Source organism: Nelusetta ayraudi, unplaced genomic scaffold (genome assembly GCF_046127955.1).
Source record: "Nelusetta ayraudi isolate G7.1 ecotype Tasmania unplaced genomic scaffold, CSIRO-AGI_Nayr_v1 ptg000050l, whole genome shotgun sequence".
Lineage (NCBI taxonomy): Eukaryota > Metazoa > Chordata > Actinopteri > Tetraodontiformes > Monacanthidae > Nelusetta > Nelusetta ayraudi.
The window spans coordinates 2,829,815-2,845,567 of NW_027466100.1; the positions used below are offsets into that span (position 1 = coordinate 2,829,815).

At 44.9% G+C, this 15,753-nt stretch overlaps 1 protein-coding gene across 1 annotated transcript; it reads left to right on the top strand.

The window, feature by feature from the left end:
- Positions 1–2,382: 2,382 nt before the first annotated feature.
- nuak2 (NUAK family, SNF1-like kinase, 2) lies at positions 2,383–14,274 on the top strand. Its single transcript, XM_076037116.1, has 6 exons — positions 2,383–2,861; positions 7,151–7,271; positions 8,242–8,393; positions 10,340–10,405; positions 11,169–11,421; positions 12,840–14,274. The coding sequence occupies exons 1-6, from the start codon at positions 2,664–2,666 to the stop codon at positions 13,928–13,930; spliced, it is 1,881 nt and encodes a 626-aa protein (XP_075893231.1). The 5' UTR covers positions 2,383–2,663; the 3' UTR covers positions 13,931–14,274.
- Positions 14,275–15,753: the final 1,479 nt, after the last annotated feature.

Here is a 15,753-nt window from a genome sequence, read left to right on the forward strand (position 1 = left end):
ACTGTTTTTTTTTTTTAAATACATAATGTAAGACTGAAACGTCTGTGGGCAAATGACAAAGAAAGTTTGTTGTTGTCATTTTTTGATGTTATTAGATTTTGATGCCACGGGACCCCTTTCATAAATAAACCAATTCAAAATATTCATGAAAATAGAACAAGATTTATAGACTCAAGACTTTTGTAAGTGCTCAGACGTTTATACATCTAGTTTTTACATATTTCAATGGGAAAATGGCTGGAAATAGACAAATGGTATACATTTGAACATAAACAACAAAAAAAAAGCTATCAGAGGGACAGGGCATGATGTATGATGAAGTTGTGACAAATTCTTTTAAATAGAACTTTGAAGTTTCAACGTTCAAATGTACAATTCATGTTGGATGACACCATCTGTATTTTTTGCTCACCAAATGATTGGGATCTTTCATTAGATAAATATAAAATAAATGCTGTTGAGTTGTATATTGGTTGTAGAACTCCGGAAATCCCAGACATCTAAGTTGAGTTCCACAGTCTATTCAGTAAACCATTGGAACATTTACATCATTACATTTAAAAGTATATTCTGTGGCTAATTGATCATGTGCTGCAGTTTTTCCCCACCATACTCTCTACGCTGCTCACTATGACAGCTGAACCTAAGTTTCTCAAAATTCTCCAACAGTTGGTTTCGCGTAGAAAACACACGTGCTTTACACATAACTACCGTATCTTGTAAACACAAACTTATACTCAACAACATAGTGAAGTTTAACAGAATGTTATTTGATTTCAAACAGGCTGCCTGCATTCCGTTACGCCTCTACGGAATTACTTTGTGTGTAGACCATCTGTGTCTGGTGGCTTCATTCAGTGCACAATGTTCTGCACGCATGAGTGACGACGCTCTGGCACGTTACTCCGAAAACTGAAAGGCAAACAACTATGGTTGTCTCTGATGGGTTAGTAGGGGGTCAATTAATAATGAGGGCACGGCCAACCGACTCAAAATAAGTACAAAAGTTATGTTCTGAAAGCTCCGGTTTTGTGTGAGCAATTATCAGCAATGTCTAGAATACCATTACCTTAACTGTGGGTTATTATACAGAAGAATATTGACTTTTTTTTTATTTGGTAAAGAACCGTGGCCTTGACTTTGAAGCTTTCTTCTTGACAACTGTATGCGATAGTTGGAAATTCTTGCCAAGACTTACTACATACTGGTCTCTAGTGGCCAACTATTGCTACGACATCGAACAACTTGCTTTTTCCTCCTTTCTTGTTGGCTCTACGGTACACACTGTACAAATACTGAAGCCAAATAACCACATCCTAGTTCCACCCATTCAGTTTTAATTGCAGACAAGGAGAATCGGGAAGATCACAGAGGAAAGGCAACTGCATTGGTCCGCAGAGCAGCATTATCTACAAGCTATAGTGATAGCACTGCCAGTTGTGAAATTACTGTTAGATTTTTCTCCACGGATGGTTTAACTTTATTTCCATGCACGAGGATTTACATACGAGTTAAGCAAGTTTTAAGGAACAGTGTCTGCCGTAACATTTTTAGACCCAATGGCGAAAAATGTTTTTGACTTTCTCTTCTGTGGCAGATCAAAAACGTGCCGCTTAGATGAATAAAATAAGAAAAGCAGTGCGTCATATTGCCACTGTTGGGATTCCTGCCTTCCTGCGCTGATGTTTTGATGTCTTTGTCGTTTACTTTTTTTTTTTTCCTTCCAAGTGAACATTGGCGTTCAATTCTGGTGCAAATGTAGGTAAATGTTTCATTAAAATAAACTGAAATTCAGTAAAATAAATAAATAAATAAATAAATAAACAACTAAATAAATAAATAAATAAATAAAGTAAAACAAAGTAGAAAGAAACACTTGTAGAAACAATATTTAGCATAGGTACTTTCTACAAACCAAAACAAACAAAAAACAATAAATGTGCATGACTCAGTTCAAACTAAGATGCGAACAAACAATGATAGACTATCAAATACTTCAGTTTGGCGTTGCTATTAAAGCAGAACGTGGAAAACACGCGACATCTTTTACGTGCGCTTTCTTTCTTGTACCTGGCGCACACCGATTCACACAGCCGGTAACAAGTGTGCGGTGTTTGCATTGGTACCTCCTAGCTGAGCTTCAGCCTTGTAGTCTGCTTTAATGCAATCAATAATACAAATGAGACAGGACCAGTACAATCGGATGTTTAAAAATGTAAGGGGATAGGGTGGGGGGGGGGGCTTCTTCAACAATGAGAAACTCAACGGATAACTTGAACGCGCTTGGACATCGGTGCTGGCTGGGTCCTATATCAAACGCTCCCAGCTCGCACCTGGCCCGCCCCTCCGCTCTTTGACGTGTCCGTGTGGCTGCTCGTTTCCGCTCCTGTGGCAGCGTGCAGAGCACCTGCCTGTTCCCAACGAGCAGTTGGTCCTGTCCGGGATAGAGGGAAGCAGTCCTTGCTGGCGTCTTCCACTTAGAAGCCACTCCGTCCTGCTGACTCTTTTCAGAGGGGGAAACTTTACCAAGTTAAGTTTTATTACAGCTTCGAGTCAGGGCAAGTTGCTCGACGGGTTTTTTTTTTTTTTTTTTTTTTGCCAGCCGCGGAGGAATGAGCGTGTTCGCGGTCACCTGTGCCGCCGAGCAGAGCTAACGCTTCGGGATGGAGGGCTTGAGCGTCGGCCGACTGTCGTCGAACCCACCGGTGGGCAAAGTCCCGGCGCAGGTGCCCGTGAAGAGACAAGCCGTGAAGAGGCACCACCACAAACACAACTTGAAGCACCGGTACGAGTTTCTGGAAACTCTCGGCAAAGGAACGTACGGCAAGGTGAAGAAAGCAAGGGAACGATCTGGGAGACTGGTAAGGGCTTCTATCATTATCGCTTATTATCATTATTCATTTCTAAAAAATATATGTTTAAGGTAATACAAAATAATTGCCTGCGTGCATTGACTGTGGTTAGATGTGCTCTGGGTCACTGTGTTTGTTCTCCTCTCCTGTCGGCCACCTGTTGTTTGGACGTGAGAGCGCTATTTTTAGTGGGCAGTCTGCACACAGGTAGCCCGGTACTCTGCAATTAAGTGATCATCTGAGAGGTTTACTTAACCGAACAACCTGGTGAGCAGGATGCTGAAACTCACATGATACTCAAACCCACAACAAGGGCAAAGAGCTCCCAAAACTGTTTGTCGGTTGCCAAACCGGCCCGTGTTTGCCCAGCGGTTCATCGTGTTTATCTTTTGAGGGGGCTGTTCCTACTTTCACCTCCTACTTTGTGAAACACTCGGGCCTGTCCTAGTAAGATTATCAGCATATATCAGATCCTAATAAGTGCATCCATATAAGCTGTCTCTCGTAATGCATCTGTGTGTTTTAAAATCGAAGGATTACAAAGCTTGAGTTTTGCTGAACCAGATCAAAAAGTGATCCATAAATCAAAAGTGCCTTACTGAAAAAGGCAGCTGTTCATATTTTCTGTATACGTCTGTAAAGATATGGCAGACACTGCTCCTCAAAGAGACCCAAGCACCGAATTCCCGTAAAGGGGAGCTTTTACGCCATCGTTTCCTGCTTGTGTAAAGAATGCTTGGAGGAACGGAGTTTCACAGGAAAGGAAAGCGTCACATGAGGAAGTTTGAAACAGGAAAGTTTGATAACTTTTTTTTTTTTTTTTTTTTTTTTTGTGGAGCACTCCTGCTGATAGCAGAAGGGGAAATTATAACAGGCCTTTCAGGTGGATTCCAGTCCAGCAGTCCTATGACCCGAAGGGAAATGGGAGGTATTTAGATTGAGATAAGGGCCTTAAGGGAAAACAAGTGATGCCTCGAAAGAAGTTTTCTACTCTGTATCACAATCACATTTCCCCCCCCTGTTATTCCTGCGTTTCAGAACCTGAAGTCATTAGAGTTGGATCATATCCTGCTGCGCTGTTAGAGTAAATATGAGTAGCACATGAGCATAAACCACAAAATTGCAACTTCAGCCCACGACAAAGTCCTTTACACAGTACAGCTAAAACACACAAAAGTCCAGCCAGTATCGTTTCTGAAAGCAGGCCGATGTCAAAGCAGCCAAGTTGGCTGACGGCATCAGTCGCCCGTCAAACCGTGAAACAGGCAAACAAGGCAGAGACGGCTTCGACTTGGCCTAAAGAAAACACAGTCGTGTTTTGAAAAGATCACGTTTGTTTTGAAGTGAAAGCGACGGATGATTCAAGGCTGGACTTCCCCTTTCAGTGGCAGCAATAAACACCTAGCAGTGCAAGTCCGGCCTTGTCTGCACACAGGCGTGCACGCCCTCCCCGGCATAGCGTGACTCCACGCCTGCGCCACACTGGTTTTTTGTTTTGTTTTTTTAACTTTTTTTTTTTTTTTTTTTTCTACTGGTTGGCGCAGAGACTTCCTCCTGCGAGCAGCTCCCTCGTCTTGTCTCGTCCAACCCGCGTTGAAACGTCACAACTCTGACCGGCCGCGAGCCCGTGCGATGCAGCCGGAAGGCGTATCGCAGAAACGGGAGAAAGATCATTTGCTCGGCTTTTCGCGGCTGTGTTGTCAATAACGACACGGTAGTTCCAATTCTGTGGACGTGCAGGTTTGATTGCATAATGCGTTTTATGGGCGGTTTCAGTCTCGTCGGGTTGGCCTTTGACTGACATTTCACTTTGGCCATAAAAGCAAATGATAAGGAACAGAGGTAGCAGGAAATTTACTTAAGAACTTATCTTGAGGGTGATGGGGGGAAGGGGGGGTATCACTAAAAGAAACAATGAAATGGTGAAATCATCACAAAAGCAATGTGAAGTTTGAACAATAGCTCCAATCAGTAGTGAGTGATTGTAGCTCGCTGCTGCTGCTGCTGCTAACAATCTGCATGTCAGCAACCTGTAAACTCCTCCTACAAATAGTTGTTGGTCATAAAAGATAGGGACGCATCGATACCACTTGTTTTATACAACTTTTTTTTTTTTTTTTTTTTTCTTACAGAACGAGTAGAGTACGAGTACTTGCATTTCAGCACTTACCAATACTGAGTATCCGATAAGGCCATAACACATAATATATTTACTTTTACTTTCCACAGATGTTCTGTTATTTCAGCAACATTCCTCAGCTTGTCTTGTCTTGACTGCAGTACAAATACAAATTTAACAAAATTGTCATGTACATCTACAACTGGTATCCTGTTGTGGTATCGGCATGTGTTTTACAAGTACAAGTAGAGTACTCAACCCTGGTATCGGTACTGATACCCGATACTGGTGTCGTTATGGGCATCCCCAGTAAAAAGATGAGCGTAAATTGCACAGTAGCCATTTATAAATGTCTGCTTTATTTATGGTGGACATGCTGGACAAGGGTGTTGACGTTTATATTGTTTGCAAAAATGATTTTAGCTGATCTAACTGACCGAGGCCCTTGTTTTTCATCCATTTTGAGATTTGAAGTTGATTTATTCTGCGAAGATGGTATTAATGTGAGACCCTCAGTTGGCCATTTCACAGGTTGCCATACGCAATAACATTTTTAAAAAATGCGTTCTCGTCACAACCTGAACCACGAGCTCAAATATCAAAAGTTGGGACCTCGGCGACGATGACGCGAAGCGAACCCGACAGCGATAAAGATCCCACGCACACAGAGGTAGCCACACGGAGGTGTGAACTCATCGTGACTGTGAGTTCAGACGGTCTGACAGCTATGCAAACAAATGCAGGAAAACTCCGGCCTCCGGGGGAACGGAGTAGGGGGGCGAGGGTGTGTGAAGGAAACCTGCTTGCGTGTGTGTGGCGTGAATACAGTGATGGCCCGGAGGAGAATTCAAAAGCCAGACAGTGACTCACAACTTGAGACAATCGGGTGTTGCGCTGACACGACAAGTCGCGCTTTGCTCACGCTGCCGCTGTCTGGATCCCTGGAGGGTCCGGAGGGAGGAGGAGCAAGGACGGACGGCCTGATGGTCTGTCAGGGCCACCTGGTGCCTCACAGCCACCTCCGAAGTCGGGGTAGACTGATGACGCACTCGGGCGGGCCGGAGGAATCCCAGGCATCCGCGCCTCAAATAGACAAACACAGCATAAAGATGCGTGGCCGCACGCACGCACGCACACACACACACACACACACACACACACACACAACACAGGTCTAGTGCTTGTGCTGGACACGTCTTATAAGATTATAGACTCAAATGATACCATGTGTTCTTGCAGATGCACACAGCATTATATTTTTTAGATGTTTAGATATTTTGAGATTTTTACAGCTGTCAGCGTTAACGCATTAATCGTGATTAATTAAATCCAATCCATAATGCGTTAAAAAAAAAATTTAATCGCATTTCAAACAAAAGCTTTTTTGTCCCTTTTGCTAACCCGTAGTCGGCCCCTCTGGCTGTGGCTATTTTGTGGAGCGGCATCCTATAGTAAACAAAGCAGAGCTGTATTTTAGTTTTTAGTTTTCTACCTCCAAGTCATGGTTTCATGGCCACACTGTAGCATTTTATTTAAGCTGTATTTTTGAGTCTACATGCCATTTTATTAATTTGAAAACTGTAGCGTAGACATTATATTAAGTTGGTCTACAACACACTTTTTTGAAAGAATACAAAAAGGTCAAAAACTAAATTATTGTTTTGTGTTATTTTGATTCCTATTGAAGACTCTGGTCAGAAATACTTTACATTATGGGCTTAAAACTGCCTTGAAATGCAAAATAACAGAATTTCACACTTGCAATTCAAACCGCGATTAATTGCAGTTAACTATGAAGATCCTGCGATTAATCGGGATTTTTAAAAAAAAAATGAATCGTTTGACAGCCCTAATTTTATTTATTTATTTATTTAGAGAAGGCAGCATTGGACCCAGCACTGATTCTGCCTTCTCAGAAACCCACTGCATGTTCTCCAGTTCACCGGACAATTGTTGCCTTCTGGAGAACAAACCTCGAGCGGCAGCCCCTCAAATGTTTATGTAATTATCTTTCTCCTCAATGGACGATTACAAAGAAGCAGATTCATTTTTATAACGTCAGAGCGCGGGTGGTGCTGAACCTTTTAGAATGAAATATGTGATGTTGGGAGGGGGGGGGGGGGGAATCTCGTCTTGCTCACAAATTTTAAGGCTGTTTTTTTTCCCCCTTCTTTTTAAGGTTGCCATAAAGTCGATCAGGAAGGACAAGATCAAGGATGAACAGGACCATGTTCACATCCGCAGAGAGATCGAGATCATGTCCACACTCTGCCACCCGCACATCATCACCATATATGAAGGTACAGAGTCAGTGTGTGTGTGTGTGTGTCACGGGAAGCGAATCGTGATACCTGGAAAAGAGACATTTGTCAGTCACTCTTTGTTTGACGGTCGGAAATTCAGTCACGCAAGTCTTTGTGCTGGAAACGGATGCGATGTTACATAAGAACAGCAGCCACCCCGTCCGTGTTGTGGGATAATGTGTCGGGCCTCGTGTCTTCGAGTGCCGCTCACGCCTGATGAGATCAATCAGAGTCCACCTCATTGCATGTTTTTATATAACATCGCCACCATGGGGCCCCAAGGATCTCAATCAACAAAGGGCTGAGCTGCAATATAGACACCCTCATATCTTTTTTTTTTTTTTGGTAAGAGAGGCTCTTCCTAAACTAAAGCGTGCTCTGTACTGCCCAGACTAGCGGCTTCATCAGTTTCCAGCTAACTGGAGTCAACTTAACTTAACTGAAGTCCTGACGGTAATGGACTCCTTCTAGGGACGTAAATGATCGATTAATTCATTAATCGTTAGTTGATTGACCTTATCAATCGATTAATGATTCATTGATAAGCGCGATTTTTCCTGAGAACCTAAATTTCACAATGAAAAATGTGTGAGGAACACTTTATTTAACCCTTGAATAATGTTGAGGGTCCAATATGACCAATTTTTACATACCAGAACAGTAAAAACACCCTAAACATTGATCCTCTGACTTTAAGTTGACTTCACATTCCAACTGTTTTTTTGTTTTTTTTAAGTTGTTTAAAAGTAACTTGTTCTAGGTATATTATGACCATCACAGTATCTCCAGGTGAATTGCTCTTTCCTGCCACTATACTGTTATAATGATAATAAAAAAAACTACCCGTTTCAAAAAAATGTTCAATTAATTGTGACAAATTTAATTTAATCGATTAACTTCTTAATCGACGATTAATCGTTAATTAACTAATTGTTAACATCCCTAACTCCTCCTAATGTTTTCACAGTGTTTGAAAACAAGGACAAAATAGTGATAGTGATGGAGTACGCCAGCCGAGGGGACCTGTACGACTACATCTGTGACAAGAAAAACATCTCGGAGCGGGAGGCCCGGCACTTCTTCAGGCAAATTGTGTCAGCTGTGCACTACTGCCATCAGGTGAGTTTGTTTTGTTTTTTTGTTTGTTTTTTTGAATCGCTCAGATCTCCTCAAGCAGAAGCGATCGAGCCATTTCCAGGGAACGGGACGTATGTTGTTTGCGGGAAGCGTCGGCTCCCTTCATGCGCGGCTGCTACGTCAGACTCGTTGCTCCGCGCTCCTTGTTCTGTTTCAGGGCGCCGGGCACCCCCTGAGTTACATAACGGGCATTATTCACCGTCAGCCTGGCGCTCTGAACAGGGACGCTGTGAGATAGATGCAGAAGCGCTGCGTTGGAGGAGAGCGAGGCTAAAGGCCGGCCTGCAGACGCGAGGCAAGAGTTGGCTGCAGTTTAAGTACACTTCCTGTTTTTCCCATGGGAAATAAAATGGAAAGTGTTTCAGCCTCGTTCAGTTCTCTCATCAACCTTTGATCCCTCAGGGTTGCAGAAAAACTTTTACCACCCATGCCCTAGAAACTTGGGAGCAGGTCAGCAAATAGTTTTGTGGTCGTATTTCAAGATTACAGTCATGGCTACCACACGTAGGATATTTGATTTGAAAAGCATATTCAAAACTAAAAGCAAAGGAAGTGGTTTTGCATTTGCACTTCACGCCAGGGAGTGTAATGTAAATGGCACTGCATTTGCATTGCCCTGTTGCATCACATCACTTCTGCAGAAGCAGATTGGAGGTGGCTGGGATATTGTGGATTATCAACTCCTGGACATTAACCACACATGGCAGCTCCAGCTGACTGACTGCCCAAAGCCTGTTTATCTTGCTATTGAGCAATGATATAAAACTGCCAGGATTCAAGCTTCCGGGAATGATTTAACGCAGAGTAGAAAATACATTTTTGTCACATAAAGTCCCTCTGCAGAAACAACATGCACATTACAATAATATCACTTAGGTTTTGTCAAAATCTGTGATGGGATCCCAGCTCATTTTTCTGGCTATTCTGGAGGATATAAATTACAAAAAATAATTAGCAATTAGTGCAATTAGTTTCCTGCACCCGAACCCCCGCAGTGAGTTGAAGGAAGAAAAGGTGAACACTGTGGTTGGAATACAGCAGTCATCAAACAGCATCCATCAGACTGAATATCCTGCTGGTCGACTCATTAAAGTACATTTTGCTGAGAATAGACCTTAGAAATTACTGCTTTCTGTCATCATGGACAGTTTACATAATGTCCAAACTTCCTTGGATTTGGGGATTGTACGCACGCATGATCTCACACTCTAATGAGGATGCAATGGAACAGAAGGGCTCTGCACACACTGCACTCCCCTTTTTTCCTTTCTCTCTCGTACACACACACACACAAAGTCACACACAAAGTCACACACAAATACAGGAATTGATCCCGTGTCCTGGAGCTGTGTCATTATGAACAGTTCCTGATGTGTAGAGTACTTCTTCATGTTTGCTGTACAATATGTACAGAGTGAACCACCCGGTCATATTCCCTGCTAAGCACATGTCTTTTATTGAGCTGAGGGATTCAGCTATCTACCTTGTTTCCATTGGAAAGCCGCAATATGACTCTCATTAAAATAGTTTTATGGCAATGATCTATCCCCCCACCCCTCTGTAGTCTTCTGGAGACTCTGCACATTAACCTTTCCTTGTGTTTGCTGAGAGGAATGCGCGTCTGTGAGCAGTACCGTGCGCGCCGGTAACGAGGTGGTTGACCTGCATTTTTTTTTCTCCCCCCCGCCCCCAAGAGAAAACAAATTCAAACCCAAACGCGCGAGTCGAAGGCATGCCCCCCTGCCGAGCGGGAGACAATGAAGCAGAGCTGATGTACACTTGCACAAGAATGTGTTTTGACCCAGTAAAAACTAATCCCTTTATGTAATGAAGACTCTTCCTGTTGTGTCAGGGGGCCGAGTGCAGAAATGACCGTTGACAGACAAATAAATGCCTCCTGTTATTCTTCTTCTTCTCCTCCACCACAGAATGGAATCGTACACCGAGACCTGAAGCTGGAGAATATTTTACTGGATGGCAATGGCAATGTGAAGGTACATACTGGGACACGAGTGCATCAAGCTTGGGTGTTGCTACATACCTTTAGCAAACGATGTCAAGGTGCTTTTTGCAAGCATTTTTTTTAATTGTGTATATAGTTGGGATTTTAAATGGCAGTGTTACAAATATTTTCCACTGCTCCTGTTCTTGATCATTCTGTCAGGATACTGAGGATTGGATATGGGTGAATGGGTTCAGACTAGTTTACATTAGGAAAACAAAGAGAAAAATTTTTTGCAACGGAATACTGCTGCTCTGAACGGGAACGCTGCGGGAAAGATGCAGGAGCGCTCTGTTGGTAGCGAGCTAGGCTAAATGCTAGGCTAAAGGCTAGCATGCAGGCGTGAGGGAAGAGTTGCCTGTCATTCATGCAAACTTCCTGTTTTTTGTTTTTTTTCATTGGGAAATAAAACAAAATATTTCAGTCTTACACCTCATCAACCTTCGATCCCTCAGATTGAATCAAAACCTTTACCACTCGCGCCCTAGAAAAGTTGAACCAGGTCAGCAAACGGTTTTGTGGTTGTATTTTTAAGACTACAATTAAGGCTCCTAAACAGGATATTCAATTACATTCAGTTAAAAGAATATTTATATCCACATATAAACATACAATATTTTTCTTCTTGCAAAAATGTGTTGCATGGACCGATTCGGCCTCAGTCAGTGATGGATGAGGGGAGAGTGATTTTTGAGACGTTGCAGCAAGCTAAACTGCAACACTGCCACACAACGAGCTGTGTTGTGATCCTCCAGATCGCAGACTTCGGCCTGTCCAACCTCTACCACGGCGCCGATTACCTGCAGACCTTCTGCGGCAGCCCCCTGTACGCCTCCCCGGAGATCGTCAACGGGCGGCCGTACCGGGGCCCCGAGGTGGACACGTGGTCTCTGGGCGTGCTGCTGTACACGTTGGTCCACGGCACCATGCCGTTCGATGGGCAGAACCACAAGGCGCTGGTCCAACAGATCAGCACCGGGAACTACCGAAAACCAAACAACCCCTCGGGTGAGTGGTTCACACTTTTTGGGATCCGTCTGGTTCAGATTAGTCACGGGGCAGAGCTTTGCTGAACCATGCATTTTAGTAGAGAATGTTTAGACTCCGCAGGGGGAGGAAGCATTTCGCAAAGTCTTAATATTTGAAGTTGATCAGATTGTTTTGCAGCATTTCAAAGTAAAAAAAACAAAAACAAATGATATGCCTACTGTTATTATCTAATTTCTGAGTGTTCACACTTCGGGGATCCGTCTGGTTCACAATTCTGCCATGACCTCTCTCGGATCATATTCATGTTATCCTGGCCAACACTGGACTGAGGGAGGGACAGGCAGTGAAAGAGAGAATAGAAAAGGGACCTAGGTGAGGGGCATGTGGTGAGAGAGGGACAGAGGGAGCAACTGGCAACCAGATACACCCATCCTTCTATTTTCAATACCCGCTTCTTCCTGAACTCAGGGTTGCGGGGGTTTGCTGGAGCGTCTCCCAGCTGTCATAGGGCGAAGGCAGGGTGACACCCTGGACTAGTCACCAGTTCATCGCAGGGCCACAGAGAGACAAAGACAAACAAAACAGTCACACTCACATACACACTTACAGACAATTTCGGGTTCCCAATTGGCCTCACATGCAATGTTTTTAGACTGTGGGAGGAAGCCGGAGAACAAGGAGAGAACTCATGCAGACGCAGGCAGAACATGCAAAGGTCATGGGTTCGATTCCCCAGGCCCGGAATCCAACCCATGACCTTCGACAACCAGATACAGTACTGTGTCATAACCGAAGAAGATATTTAATTGCACAATCATTCATACCATAATGAACTAAATCACATAATGAACTAAATTACTAGTAAAGAGATAAATACTCCAAAAAAATAAAGATAACCATAAATAACTAAAACAGGCGTGGGCAAACTACGGCTTTTTAATCTGGCCCGCCAAACTTGAAGAAATTATATTAATAGTAAGTAATAATAATAGTAATAGTAGTAGTATTAATAACAGTAGTAAGTAGCTTAACCACTTCCCACTGTTATTATAACTATTACTATTATTATATTATACTATTCAGTAACGCTAAATACTGTGGGGCTTCAAAAGACACATATTTTTGTTATGACTTTGTTTTTGTTCATTTTCAATACTGTAGACATTAAGGGCAAGTTTTCTACATATCCCATGATATATTTTTCCTCCTATGAGGTGGGTCACCAACACACTCCATCCATCTGCTGCTGCTCCGGCCCCCCGGTCAAATTTTAGAACCCATTGTGGCCCCACCAGTCAAAAAGTTTACCCATCCCCTGGACTAGAATGAACAACGGTGTGCACGTGTGCGTGCGCGTGGATGTACAAATGTGTGCAATCTGTGTTTGTCATTGCCCCCCCCACCCCTCCGCCTGACTTTGTGTCTCTGCTCGTCAGACGCGTGCGGGCTGATCCGCTGGATGCTGATGGTGAACCCCGAGCGCCGGGCCAACACCGAGGAGATCGGCGGCCACTGGTGGCTGAACTGGGGCTACCAGCAGCCGCTGCTGGTGGACGCCAAGAGCGGCGGCGGCAGCAGCGGCGCCTCGGAGCACACGACCCCCCACACCGCCGCCACGGCCTCCTCGCCCGCCGCCCACTCGGCGGGGCTGGCGAGCGTGGCCAGCTGGCTGCGCCGCACTTCCAGGCCCCTGCTGGAGAACGGCTCCAAGATGCGCTGCCTGCTGCGCTCGCAGGGCGGCGGCGGCGGCGGCGGCGGCGGGGACGTGGTGCGCCAGCGCTCTTTGCGGAGGTCGCGCAAGGAGAACAACGTCTCCCAGACCTTCCAGCAGGTGGCGGCGGCGGACGCCCGACCGCACAAGAGCATCTTGAAGAGGCGCAACAGCGTCAAGCAGAAGCCTGTCGCCGTCGCCGAGCCTCACGCCGAGTCTCACGCCGAGTCTCGCAGAATTTTGGACGCCGCGGCCGCGGCGCCTCCACCGGCGTCGCCCCCGCGCAAAGGCATCCTGAAGAAGCCGACGGAGGAGTCGGGGTACTACTCGTCCTCCCCGGAGAACAGCGACTCCGGCCTGGCGCCGCAGGCCGAGCAGTGCCCGTCGGCGCCCACTCACAGGAAGGGCATCTTGAAGCGCAACGGGAAGTTCTCCTCGGGCAACCCGCACGAGTTCGGCTCGCTGGACCAGCTGGCCGCCGCCGCGCCCCGGGGGGCCGCCAGGTCGCGGCCCAGCGGGGCCATCAGCGAGGACAGCATCCTCTCCTCGGAGTCCTTCGACCAGCTCGACCTCCCCGACCGCGTCGGGCCCCCGCCGCCCATGGAGAAGCCCAGCAAGGCCGGCATGAGAGGCTGCGTGTCGGCGGACAACCTCCTGGACATCCAGGAGTACCGGAGCCTCAACGACGGGCTTCTGAGGCCGTGGAACTGCTACAAGGCCGGGGTGGCCGACAGCGCCTTCTCCATCTCGGACTGCGACAACGTCACTGAGACCTACAAGCAGGCCTTGGTTTTACGAGGCCCCGCCACCAGCTGAGCAGCACTCAACAAGACTCATTTGGACCCGACGGCCAAAAGTGCTTCATGTTAAATTATCAGCAGACTCTGGGGAAGATTTTGGAGAATTTAAAGAAGGGATTGCCGCATACCAAAAAGTTTTTTTTTTTGTTTTTTTTTCTTGAGGTTGAGAGGGATGGGGATGGGAAGGGTGCTGCATTCTGAATTTGTAAACCATCTTAAAAAAAAAGAAGCTGCCATTGAAAAATGCAGGAGGAAGACAAGTGCAAGTTGTTGGATTTGCTCCGAAACCAAAACACTATTTCACATTAAAAAAAAAGCAGCTCATTGGAGACACGGCTTCAGAAATCAATGGGGGGGGGGGGGTACATTTGGTATCGGTGTACATTTGGACTGGAGCTTTTGGGAGAATCTACCTATCTTTTGGTTTAGGTCTAACCATGCCATCAAATGGCAGGATGGTTTATTTTTAGTCTCGATCACTATTTTAAACTGCACAGCTTATCGCCTTTTAAGAGTCAGAGCTAGTTACATTTTTGGGATGCCAAAGAGTAATTGTGGCAATGCTGCAGTAGTTTGTCTTTACTGAGAGCGCAAGCGACAACGGTGCCAAGGTGTGTGTGTGTGTGTGTGTGTGTGTGTGTGTGTGTGTGTGTGTGTGTGTGTGTGTGTGTGTGTGTGTGTGTGTGTGTGTGTGACAAGAAAATCATCTCTCGGAGACTTTTGTTTTGAGTGACTTTTCCATATTGACTTCAGTTACATCTTTAGGTCTAACCAGTACAACCTGCTTTTTATCACCAAAACCACGCCGGCGGTGTCGCTAAGTCGTCATCTGAAACGCATTAGTGTGTGTTTAGAAGAGTGAAGCGCGTGCCCGAGCGCAAGTGCATTCCATGTATGAAGTGGCACATGCTTAATGTGTCACCTTTCAACTGACTTTTGCAGATTAGTCACGGAGCAGAGCTTTGCTGAACTGTGCATTTTAATTGAACATTTCTAGACTCCGCGGGGGGGAAGCGTTTCGCACAAGCCTTGACGGTTTCAGGCGATCAGATTGTTGCGTTTTGCAGCATTTCAAAGTAAAAGTTTTACATTGGGATCAATTAAATGTGTGCGTTATGCATGCCAATGTTTATGTTAAAAAAAAAAAAAAACTAATTTATGAAAACTGGTTGGTCTTCTAATCTTGCTTTTGTGAAATGCACTTGGGGAGAGGTACATTGGTGTGGTAAGATTTTTTTTTTTATGTCACACTACACAGTGGAGTTACCTAACTGGACTGGCATGTCTGGCATTAGAACATCTCGCCAGCGCCTGGAATAGCCCTTTATCGGGCCAAGGAACCCTGATAACGCTTAAAATGATCTGCAAGCTCTCTATTGCAAGCTATACAAATATTGACTTCATGCAAGTTGTACAAGTTAACGCACACCACCATTCTCTTTTTGGGAACAATTTACTGGCATAATGCGAGGCCGCACACTTCAAGTGCCGTCATAAACTTGGAATGATCTCATTTTAAACTGGTAAACTGGAAGTTTTACGTCAGTTCTAATGTAAAAAAACAGATCTAATGTCAAATTTTCCTGCTGAGGAAACTTTTGCCTTTTGGGAAGACAGATCTAAATGGTTCAATGTTTTAATTTTTGTATGATGTATGTTGTGCATTTGGACATTTCATCAATTTTTCTGTTTGTTGGCTGCTTCGTCACGGCTCAGATGTTTTTTTCCCACCTCTGTCAGACTCACGTTTTCCAAAGTTTCTGGCTGATCATTTATATGACTCTGATCTTCCGTGTGAACTGGATGAGTAACTTAATTAAAAAAACAAAAAAACAAAAA

Bases quoted from the DNA above. Each gene is read 5' to 3' on its own strand.
- nuak2 (XM_076037116.1), top strand. From the start codon at position 2,664: ATGGAGGGCTTGAGCGTCGGCCGACTGTCGTCGAACCCACCGGTGGGC. The intron at 2,862-7,150 runs GTAAGGGCTTCT...CTTCTTTTTAAG, and splicing joins GGGAACGATCTGGGAGACTG to GTTGCCATAAAGTCGATCAG. The intron at 8,394-10,339 runs GTGAGTTTGTTT...CCTCCACCACAG, and splicing joins CTGTGCACTACTGCCATCAG to AATGGAATCGTACACCGAGA.